The following is a 12363-nucleotide window of genomic DNA, read 5'->3' as shown; positions in this document are numbered from 1 at the left end:
TGTGTTTACATTATACACATAAAGTTTGAAGCAAATCGGGTAAAAATAAGAGGGTGATTTTAAAGCATTTTGAAAGTGACACACTTCCTGCTGCCAGTTGGTGGCGCTATAACTTTGACTCACAATAGTCACAACTAAAGGCACCGGGGTGGCGGTGCCACCGGCTTGGGCCCGTAATCGCTGCTTGCAGCTATATTTATATATATATATATATATATATATATATATATAAAAAATCGCCACCCGGTGCCTTTAGGGTTCCTGTGCACGACGGGCAATAACGTAACTCCGCTTTGACTGTCGAGAAGAAGTCTGCTTTAGAGCTTACATCAGTGTGGGCTCTGCAATAGTGCGCATCGAGGGCACATATCAACCACAAAGTATGCGTGAGCACCCTTCCGGAACCTAAAATGAAAAATTAGACACCCTACAGTCTCATGGACTTATCGGACACATGAAATCAGCAGCCATTGTAAGTACACAGCACCGAAAATTCCTATGAAGAGTGGTATATATATTCATTGAAATTACTGTACTTTAAAACACTTGTTTAAAAGAAAAAACACATGTATACATAGTATAAAACACTAGATGGCACAATATACCTATTTTTAATAGTCTTTCTGCCCCCCTCCCCACACACACAGAGACAGGGGGGCTGTCTCTGTGTGTGCCCTCCCTCCTCTCCCCACACAGACACACAGGGGGGGGTTCAGACAGACAGACGGACACGCACACACACACACACACACGCACAGACACACACGAACACAGAATGGCACAGAAAAATTCCAGGGGGATTTGTTTTTAAACAACCCATAATAGCAGACTTCCTGTTGGACTGGCGTAAAACTTAGAGCACGAAAGTTGTTCGGCCCGATTAAATCTATATGTGTACCGAGTTTCATATTATTACATGCAAGCGTGTTTGATATATGGACCAAGTTTTCGGACCACGTTCAAGGGGGTGCTGTTGAGCTCCCCTGCCACGCCCGGGTACCAGCTTTAGCCCGGCCCTGATGGCCGCAGGTTCTGACCTGTGTGCAAAGTTTCAAGAGTTTTCGAGCACGTTAAGGGCCCCAAAAGTGCCCGAGAAGTCCCACACAGCAGAGAAAGGGTTAAAATAAAGCCCCCTCCTCTCTCACACACAGACACTGAGAAAGACTGGCAAAATTCCCATCAAATCACATTCAAACCGAAATATCTGACTTCCTGTTGGTCGGAGCTAATGACTGTCAATTAGAAAGTTGTCCGGCTCGTGGAGATAAATATAGATACCGATTTTTGTTACTGTAGGTAAAACTAATACCCCATTTTTGACTAAAGGTGGCGCTACTGAGCCCCTTACCACGCCCGTTTCTGAAACTTTGCACAAGTGTACTAGGCAATAAATGTAAAGTGTCTGTCGAGTTTCATGCAATTTCAAGCATGCTAAGAGTCTCAAAAACTTTAAAAAAGAATATTAAAGTTTGCTGCGTTGCCATGGCAACAGTATTTAAGATATCAATAATCCTTTCACAGGTCTACATCTGCCGTGTGTTTACATTATACACATAAAGTTTGAAGCAAATCGGGTAAAAATAAGAGGGTGATTTTAAAGCATTTTGAAAGTGACACACTTCCTGCTGCCAGTTGGTGGCGCTATAACTTTGACTCACAATAGTCACATCCATGTGATCGGCCTCTTACAGCGAACACACTGCTGAAGTTTCATCCAGATCAATTAATGTATGAGGATGTTATAACACACTTCCTGTTTCCAATATTCGCCATAAATTCGTTTCCTCGCCACGGCCAAACCGTTCGAGATATCAAAAATCCCCTGGCAATTTTTCATCCTCCATGTCTTGACTTCATGCACACCGAGTTTCGTGGTGATTGGTTGAATTTTCTAGGAGGAGTATTTTAAATTCCATTGCATGTGTTTTTTAAACTACGCCAAATTGCCGACTTCCTGTTGGGCTGGGGTAAAAAGTCAGAGCACGAAGGATATATGAACCGATGAGATCTATAAGTGTACCGAGTTTCATATTATTACACGCAAGCGTGTTTGATTTATGGACCAAGTTTTCGGACCGCGTTCCAGGGGGCGCTGTCGAGCCCCCCTGCCACGCCCGGGTACCAGCTTCAGTCTGGCTCTAATGGCCGCGGGTTCTGACCAGTGTGCAAAGTTTCAAGAGTTTTTGAGCATGTTAAGAGACCCAAAAGTGCCCGAATAGTCGTAAGAAAAATAATAATAATAATAATAATAATAATAATCCGAAGGAAAACAATAGGGCCTTCGCCTTTTCAAGGCTTGGGCCCTAACTAGCCCCCCTCCTCACACACACACACACACACACACAGAGACGCAGTGGGGCAGAGGGAAAATCCTCCAACAGTCCACATTCAAACCAAAATATCTGACTTCCTGTTGGTCGGAGCTAATGACTGTAAATTAGAAAGTTGTCCGGATCGAAGAGAAGAATATACGTACCGAGTTTGGTTACTGTAGGTAAAACTAATACCCCATTTTTGACTAAAGGTGGCGCTACTGAGCCCCTTACCACGCCCGTTTCTGAAACTTCGCACAAGTGTACTAGGCAATAAATGTGATATGCATGTTGAGTTTCATGCAATTTGAAGCATGTTAAGAGCCTCACATGCATCCAAAAAGAATATAAAAGTTTAAAGCGTTGCCATGGCGACAGTATTAAAGATATCAATAATCCTTTCACAGGTCTACATCTGTCGTGTGTTTTCATTATACAGATGAAGTTTGAAGCAAATCGGGTAAAAATAAGAGGGTGAATTCAAAGCATTTTGAAAGTGACACTTCCTGCTGCCAGTTGGTGGCGCTATAACTTTGACTCACAATAGTCACATCCATGTGATCGGCCTCTTACAGCGAACACACTGCTGAAGTTTCATCAAGATCAGTTAATGTATGAGGATATTATAACACACTTCCTGTTTCCAATATTCGCCATAAATTCGTTTCCTCGCCACGGCCAAACCGTTCGAGATATCAAAAATCCCCTGGCAATTTTTCATCCTCAATGTCTTGACTTCATGCTGACCGAGTTTCGTGGCGATTGGTTGAATCGTCTAGGAGGAGTATTTTAAATTCCATTGAATGCGTTTTTCTAACTACCCCAAATAGCCGACTTCCTGTTGGGCTGGGGTAAAAAGTCAGAGCATGAAGGATATATGAACCGGTGAGATCTATAAGTGTACCGAGTTTCATATTATTTCATGCAAGCGTGTTTGATTTATGGACCAAGTTTTCGGACCCCGTTCCAGGGGGCGCTGTCGAGCCCCCCTGCCACGCCCGGGTACCAGCTTCAGTCCGGCTCTAATGGCCGCGGGTTCTGACCCGTGTGCAAAGTTTCAAGAGTTTTTGAGCACGTTAAGGCCCCCAAAAGTGGCAAAAACCTTGAAAAAAAATTTATAAATAAAGCTGCAAGCAGCGATTACGGGCCCAAGCCGGTGGCACCGCCACCGGCTTGGGCCCTCCATCGCTGCTTGCAGCTATATTTATATATATATATATATATATATATATATATATATATATATATATATATATATATATATAAAAATCGCCACCCGGTGCCTTTAGGGTTCCTGTGCACGACGGGCAATAACGTAACTCCGCTTTGACTGTCGAGAAGAAGTCTGCTTTAGAGCTTACATCAGTGTGGGCTCTGCAATAGTACGCATCGAGGGCACATATCAACCACAAAGTATGCGTGAGCACCCTTCCGGAACCTAAAATGAAAAATTAGACACCCTACAGTCTCATGGACTTATCGGACACATGAAATCAGCAGCCATTGTAAGTACACAGCACCGAAAATTCCTATGAAGTGTGGTATATATATTCATTGAAATTACTGTACTTTATAACACTTGTTTAAAAGAAAAAACACATGTATACATAGTATAAAACACTAGATGGCACAATATACCTATTTTTAATAGTCTTTCTGCCCCCCTCCCCACACACACAGAGACAGGGGGGCTGTCTCTGTGTGTGCCCTCCCTCCTCTCCCCACACAGACACACAGGGGGGGTTCAGACAGACAGACGGACACGCACACACACACACACACACGCACAGACACACACGCACACAGAATGGCACAGAAAAATTCCAGGGGGATTTGTTTTTAAACAACCCATAATAGCAGACTTCCTGTTGGACTGGCGTAAAACTTAGAGCACGAAAGTTGTTCGGCCCGATTAAATCTATATGTGTACCGAGTTTCATATTATTACATGCAAGCGTGTTTGATATATGGACCAAGTTTTCGGACCACGTTCAAGGGGGTGCTGTTGAGCTCCCCTGCCACGCCCGGGTACCAGCTTTAGCCCGGCCCTGATGGCCGCAGGTTCTGACCTGTGTGCAAAGTTTCAAGAGTTTTCGAGCACGTTAAGGGCCCCAAAAGTGCCCGAGAAGTCCCACACAGCAGAGAAAGGGTTAAAATAAAGCCCCCTCCTCTCTCACACACAGACACTGAGAGAGACTGGCAAAATTCCCATCAAATCACATTCAAACCGAAATATCTGACTTCCTGTTGGTCGGAGCTAATGACTGTAAATTAGAAAGTTGTCCGGCTCGTGGAGATAAATATAGATACCGATTTTTGTTACTGTAGGTAAAACTAATACCCCATTTTTGACTAAAGGTGGCGCTACTGAGCCCCTTACCACGCCCGTTTCTGAAACTTTGCACAAGTGTACTAGGCAATAAATGTAAAGTGTCTGTCGAGTTTCATGCAATTTCAAGCATGCTAAGAGTCTCAAAAACTTTAAAAAAGAATATTAAAGTTTGCTGCGTTGCCATGGCAACAGTATTTAAGATATCAATAATCCTTTCACAGGTCTACATCTGCCGTGTGTTTACATTATACACATAAAGTTTGAAGCAAATCGGGTAAAAATAAGAGGGTGATTTTAAAGCATTTTGAAAGTGACACACTTCCTGCTGCCAGTTGGTGGCGCAATAACTTTGACTCACAATAGTCACATCCATGTGATCGGCCTCTTACAGCGAACACACTGCTGAAGTTTCATCCAGATCAATTAATGTATGAGGATGTTATAACACACTTCCTGTTTCCAATATTCGCCATAAATTCGTTTCCTCGCCACGGCCAAACCGTTCGAGATATCAAAAATCCCCTGGCAATTTTTCATCCTCCATGTCTTGACTTCATGCACACAGAGTTTCGTGGTGATTGGTTGAATTTTCTAGGAGGAGTATTTTAAATTCCATTGCATGTGTTTTTTAAACTACGCCAAATAGCCCGACTTCCTGTTGGGCTGGGGTAAAAAGTCAGAGCACGAAGGATATATGAACCGATGAGATCTATAAGTGTACCGAGTTTCATATTATTACACGCAAGCGTGTTTGATTTATGGACCAAGTTTTCGGACCGCGTTCCAGGGGGCGCTGTCGAGCCCCCCTACCACGCCCGGGTACCAGCTTCAGTCCGGCTCTAATGGCCGCGGGTTCTGACATTTGTGCAAAGTTTCAAGAGTTTTTGAGCATGTTAAGAGACCCAAAAGTGCCCGAATAGTCGTAAGAATAATAATAATAATAATAATAATAATAAATATAGCTGCAAGCAGCGATTACGGGCCCAAGCCGGTGGCACCGCCACCCTGGTGCCTTTAGTTACACTAAAGGCACCAGGCTGGCGCTGCCACCGGCTTGGGCCCTCCATCGCTGCTTGCAGCTATATTTATTTATATATATATATATATATATATATATATATATATATATATATATATATGTATATAAAAAGCCGCCACCCCGTTGCCTTTTGGGTTCCTGTGCACGACGGGCAATAATGTAACCCCGCTTTGACTGTCGAGAAGAAGTCTGCTTTAGAGCTTGTATCAGTGTGAGTCTTTCTGCTCCCCTCCAAACACACACAGAAAAAGGGGGGCTGTCTGTGTGTGTGCCCTCCCTCCCTCCCACACACACACACACACACACACACACACACACACACACACACACACACACACACACACACACACACACACACACACACACACACACACACACACACACACACAGAGAATGGCAGGGGGAACTCTGTCAGAGAGAGACAAAACCACATTCAAACCAAAATATCTGACTTCCTGTTGGTAGGAGCTAATGACTGTAAATGAGAAAGTTGTCCGGATCGATAAGCACAATATACAGACCGAGTTTTGTGACTGTAGGTAAAAATAACCCCCCCACTTTAGTCAAAAGTATCTTGAAAGTAACACACTTCCTGCTGCCAGTTGGTGGCGCTATAACTTTGACTCACAATAGTCACATCCATGTGATCGCCCTCTTACAACAAACACACTGCTGAAGTTTCATCAAGATCAATAAATGTATGAAGACGTTATAACACATTGTGTTTTTCTTTTCTTGCCATAACTTCGTTTCCTCGCCACGGCCAAACCATTCGAGATATCAAAAATCCGTCCGCAATTTAGCGTCCTCAATGTCTTTACTTTGTGCTAACCGAGTTTGGTGGCGATGGGATAATTTTTCTTGAAGGAGTATATCATATTCCAGGGGCATGCGTTTTCATACAACCCATAATAGCCGACTTCCTGTTGGACTGGCGTAAAACTTAGAGCACGAAAGTTGTTTGGCCCGATGATGTCTAAATGTGTACCGAGTTTCATACTAATTCATGCAAGCGTGTTTGATATATGGACAAGTGTTCGAATCCCATTCCAGGGGGAGCTGTCGAGCCCCCCTGCCACGCCCAGGTACCAGCTTCAACCCGGCCCTGATGACCGTGGGTTCTGACCTGTGTGCAAAGTTTCAAGAGTTTTTGAGCACGTCAAGGGCCCCATAAGTGCCCGAGAAGTCGCACACAGCAGAGAAAGGGTTAACAAAGGCCCCCTCCTCTCACACACACAGACACTGAGAGAGACTGGCAAAATTCTCAGATCTTCTCCCATTCAAACCAAAATATCTGACTTCCTGTTGGTCGGGGCTAATGAGTGTAAATTAGAAAGTTGTCCGGCTCGAGGAGAACAATATCCATACTGATTTTTATTACTGTAGGTAAAACTAATACCCCATTTTTGACTAAAGGTGGCGCTACTGAGCCCCTCACCACGCCCGTTTCTGAAACGTTGCACGTATCTATTAGCTTAAAAATGTAATGTGTCTGTCGAGTTTCATCCAATTTCAAGCATGCTAAGAGTCTCAAAAACATCAGAAAAAAATATTAAAGTTTGATGCGTTGCCATGGCAACAGTATTTAAGATATCAATAATCCTTTCACAGGTCCACATCTGCCGTGTGTTTACATTATACAGATGAAGTTTGAAGCAAATTGGGTAAAAATAAGAGGGTGATTTTAAAGCATTTTGAAAGTGACACACTTCCTGCTGCCAGTTGGTGGCGCTATAACGTTGACTCACAATAGTCACATCCATGTGATCGGCCTCTTACAGCGAACACACTGCTGACGTTTCATCAAGATCAGTTAATGTATGCAGAAGTTATAACACACTTCCTGTTTCCAATATTCGCCATAAATTCGTTTCCTCGCCACAGCCAAACCGTTCGAGATATCAAAAATCCCCTGGCAATTTATCATCCTCAATGTCTTGACTTCATGCTGACCGAGTTTCGTGGTGTTTGGATTAATTCTCTAGGAGGAGTATTTCAAATGCCAGAACATGCGTTTTTAAACTACCCTAAATAGCCGACTTCCTGTTGGGCTGGCGTAAGAAGTAAAAGCACGAAGGATATATGAACCGATGAGATCTATAAGTATATCGATTTTCATATTATTACATGCATGTTTGATTTATGGACCAAGTTTTCGGACCCCGTTCCAGGGGGCGCTGTCGAGCCCCCCTGCCACGCCCGGGTCCCAACTTCAGCCCGGTCCTAATGGCCACGGGTTCTGACCCGTGTGCAAAGTTTCAAGAGTTTTTGAGCACGTTAAGAGACCCAAAAGTGCCCGAATAGTCGTAAGAAAAATAATAATAATAATAATAATAATCCGAAGGAAAACAATAGGGCCTTCGCCCTTTCAGGGCTTGGGCCCTAATAATCCGAAGGAAAACAATAGGGCCTTCGCCTTTTCAAGGCTTGGGCCCTAATAATCCGAAGGAAAACAATAGGGCCTTCGCCCTTTCAGGGCTTGGGCCCTAATAAAGAAGAAGAATAATAACAAAAAACCCTTAGAAGAACAATAGGGCTCTGCGCCCTTTCAGGGCTTGGGCCCTAATAATAATCCTAAGAAAAACAATAGGGCCTTCGCCTTTTCAAGGCTTGGGCCCTAATGGCACCAGGGTGGCGATGCCACCGGCTTGGGCCCGTAATCGCTGCTTGCAGCTATATTTATTTATATTTATATATATATATATATATAAAAAGCCGCCACCCCGTTGCCTTTCGGGTTCCTGTGCACAACGGGCAATAACGTAACCCCGCTTTGACTGTCGAGAAGAAGTCTGCTTTAGAGCTTGTATCAGTGTGAGTCTTTCTGCTCCCCTCCAAACACACACAGAAAAGGGGGGGGGCTGTCTGTGTGTGTGCCCTCCCTCCCTCCCTCCCTATTCGCCATAAATTCGTTTCCTCGCCACGGCCAAACCGTTTGAGATATCAAAAATCCCCTCGCAATTTATCATCATCCATGTCTTGGCTTCATGCTGACCGAGTTTCGTGGTCATCGGATGAATTCTCTAGGAGAAGTGTTTCAAATGCCAGAACATGCGTTTCCATACAACCCATAATAGCCGACTTCCTGTTGGACTGGCGTAAAACTTAGAGCACGAAAGTTGTTCGGCCCGATGAGATCTATATGTGTACCGAGTTTCATATTATTACATGCAAGCGTGTTTGAGATATGGACATGTTTTTGAATCCCATTCCAGGGGGCGCTGCCGAGCCCCCCTGCCACGACCGGGTCCCAGCTTCAGTCCGGCCCTGATGGCCGCGGTATCTGACATTTGTGCAAAGTTTCAAGAGTTTTTGAGCACGTTAAGGCCTCCAAAAGTGCCCAAAAGGTAGTAAAATAATAATAATAATAAAGAAGAAGAATAATAAATAATAATCCTAAGAAAAACAATAGGGCCTTCGCCTTTTCAAGGCTTGGGCCCTAATAATCCGAAGGAAAACAATAGGGCCTTCGCCCTTTCAGGGCTTGGGCCCTAATAAAGAAGAAGAAGAATAACAAAAAACCCTTAGAAGAACAATAGGGCTCTGCGCCCTTTCAGGGCTTGGGCCCTAATAATAATCCTAAGAAAAACAATAGGGCCTTCGCCTTTTCAAGGCTTGGGCCCTAATAATCCGGAGGAAAACAATAGGGCCTTCGCCTTTTCAAGGCTTGGGCCCTAATAATAAAGAAGAATAATCCTTTGGAAAACAATAGGGCCTTCGCCCTTTCAGGGCTTGGGCCCTAATAAACTGAATCAAACTAAATGAGTGTATTTTCCCCATGAGACTCTCACCTGAGCTGTGAGATGTAGGGCAGACACTGGAGGAATCCCCTCACTTCACTCTCTTCATCTGTCCAGTCTATCAGCTCTACTGGTTTCTTCTCTGTCTGTAGTCTCAGCACTTCTAGGAGGATGGAGATCTTTCTCTCTGAGAGCTTTATTCTCCAGACTGCAGGAGCTGACTGATAAACTGGCTGTAATACTGGAAGGACACGCCGGCCTGTTTGAGTCTCATAGTCCTTCACACGTGAGTACATATCGAGTAGCAAATCACAATTCCCATAGATTATGTACGAGTACAATGTCTCCATAAATGTCTCTGTGATTTCTTTCTGTAAAATAGGCAGTTGTAGACACACATCAAGTACCAATAATTTCGATCTCCAGTCTGTCTCTTTGGCGTATTCATTATGTAGGGCAGGTAACCTATAAAAACAGAGAACAAATTTTGTTACCCTTATGAAAATCGATGTACTTTTAAAAAGGACCAGCAACACAACCATGAAGATTAGAATTATGGCCTCATACATAATGTCTGTAACAAACAGAACTTAACTGGATATATTAAAATATGCTGGACTGAAGGATAACACAACAAAACTCTCACCTGAGCTGTGAGATGTAGGGCAGACACTGGAGGAATCCCCTCACTTCCCTCTCTTCATCTGTCCAGTCTCTCAGCTCTACTGGTTTCTTCTCTGTCTGTAGTCTCAGCACTTCTAGGAGGATGGAGATCTTTCTCTCTGAGAGCTTTATTCTCCAGACTGCAGGAGCTGACTGATAAACTGGCTGTAATGCTGGAAGGACACTCCTGCCTGTTTGAGTCTCATAGTCCTTCACATGCGACCACAGATCCAGCAGGAAATGTGATTTTTCAGTCAGATGCTCTTTACGCAATTCATCATCATCATCATCATCATCATCAGAATAATAGAAAGATGTGTAGCTGATCACAGATGTAAGTAGATCAGTGTTATTCTCCTCTGTCGCTGCAACACTCAGATTCACCAGAAACTTGAATGCTGATTCTTTCTTGAATTCATCATCCAAAGTGTCTTTACAAAATCTATGGAAACAGAGACATAACCTTTTAATGCTGTCATTTAACTCTCTAACCACACTAAAGGGAGAGTTCACCCATCACATCTTTTTCTCTCGTTGGAATAAACATACTATTGAAGGCAATGTCTACCAGCATTCACAATGATTCTGTTAATGGAGTATTTGAAATTATAAAACATGATCATGACAAAATACCATAAAACTGCACAATGAATCCTTTTAAAAACACTTGACATATTAAATCACTTGACAGATGCTGTTTTATTTCTTGTAGTGATGTATTTTTATTTAGAAACAGGAAGTTTGAGTGGGATATATCACTATTCTACTTTATTTAAAAAAAAAGTAAATAGTGGTATTAAGAGGAAGGACATTGTTATTCCAGTAAGCATGTGACTGACAAAGATTTGTGTAGTGAAAGCAAGGGGTTGAGGTTAACTAGTGAACATGGTCCAGTTAGTTCTAGCTGGTAAATGTCGTAACTACACCATCTGGCCGAAAAGAGCATAATTCTCCATTGACACCATTCAGAATAAACAAAAAATAAACAATAATAATAATATGTTTATTTTATATAGAACCTTTCAGAAAACTCAAGGTCGCTTTACAATAAAGTACAAATAAACATGACATAAACGATACAAATAAACTGAGAAGGGTAACATAATAGAGGTACATATAGAAATCAGATCATAGAGTCAGGTGTCAGGGAAACAAGTGACAAAAATATATGTTTTAATGTGGATTTTGAAGTCATGTAGTGATGAAAGGTTGCGGATATGTTGAGGAATAGAATTCAAGAGAGTTGGGGCAGCGGTACAAAATGCCCTTCCACCAAACGATGATTGTTTGTGCCGTGGGATCATCAACAGACCGGTATCTGAAGATCTAAGTGTGTGGACAGGGGAGTATGTATGGATGAGATCAGAAATATAGTTGGGGGCAAGACCATGGAGTGCTTTGAATGTGATAATGAGTATCTTGTATTGAATACGAAAGCGAATGGGTAGTGTAATGGCAGTTTTTATCTTTCATTGACTTTTAGTAGATTGCAAAGGAATGTCATGTGTTTTGCCATTTGCAGTACGGTGTGAGAACAGGGAACTGCTTTCAGATTTATGTGTTTATGTACCTGGGGAGACACTCCAGAAAACAGACGAACAAGGACCTCTGACCCCGGTGTCAGAAGGCCTGATGCAGGGGGGCTAAGTGGGCCAACTAGTGACAAATCTAAACTAGATATGGTTCCATTGTCTATGGAAAACTACTGGGAGGAAGGCTCTGGGGGAAGAAGACCTGGGGGGGGGGGGGGGGGGCACTCTTCTGCACAGGGTAACAACTGTGTATTAGACTGCTCCTATTCTTGCAAGAATAAATACTTCTCTTTTTATAATTTGACTCTGAGTGTCTCTTACGCAGTGATGTTTGTTTGATTAATTTTTGCCACAACAATTTGGTGTCAGAATAGTGGGATTCCTTGGACGTGCCTTTTTGAGATCTATGACAGATCAATACATTTCAAGCAGGTACTGAGGCTAATTATGGTAAACTAAAAATCAAGAAAGAGTTTTGGTAAACCATAATTAGGAGGGCACTAATAGTGCAACCCGACCGATTTGGGTTTAAAAGAAAAAAAAAATCGGGTCTGTTGGAGTCTGACAGATCAGGAAAACGTGCGTTGAAGAGAAAATCCACAGAGAACAGAAGAGCAGCCAGTATGGGGAAGACTCAGAGCTCAGAGTTTGGTACACCGGTTTTCTGTCAAATAAGATAAAATTAAGGGCAGAAATGTATGATATTGAGTGCCACAAGATTAAAGGTGGTGCGGGAATCAGTTGA

The 12363-nt window shown here is 42.9% G+C and overlaps 1 protein-coding gene across 6 annotated transcripts in view; it reads right to left on the bottom strand.

Annotated features, from left to right (window-relative positions):
* The window catches only part of LOC306997798 (uncharacterized protein), a 175864-nt gene that overhangs the window by 76682 nt on the left and 86819 nt on the right, over window positions 1–12363 (bottom strand). For 5 of the 6 annotated variants that reach the window (XM_079611283.1, XM_079611284.1, XM_079611286.1 and 2 more), the window contains 2 exons: window positions 10070–10528; window positions 9475–9888 (listed from right to left, as the gene is read on the bottom strand). The exons of the other annotated variant lie outside the window; for it this stretch is intronic. In XM_079611283.1, the coding sequence (XP_079467409.1) occupies window positions 9475–9888; window positions 10070–10528 (873 nt within the window). The remainder of the gene's footprint in view (window positions 1–9474; window positions 9889–10069; window positions 10529–12363) is intronic. 6 annotated transcript variants of the gene reach the window in all.

Source organism: Phoxinus phoxinus, assembly GCF_949152265.1.
Source record: "Phoxinus phoxinus genome assembly, chromosome: 4".
Lineage (NCBI taxonomy): Eukaryota > Metazoa > Chordata > Actinopteri > Cypriniformes > Leuciscidae > Phoxinus > Phoxinus phoxinus.
Note: the sequence above shows the minus strand (reverse complement) of the source record. Positions and strands in the feature narration are given on the sequence as shown.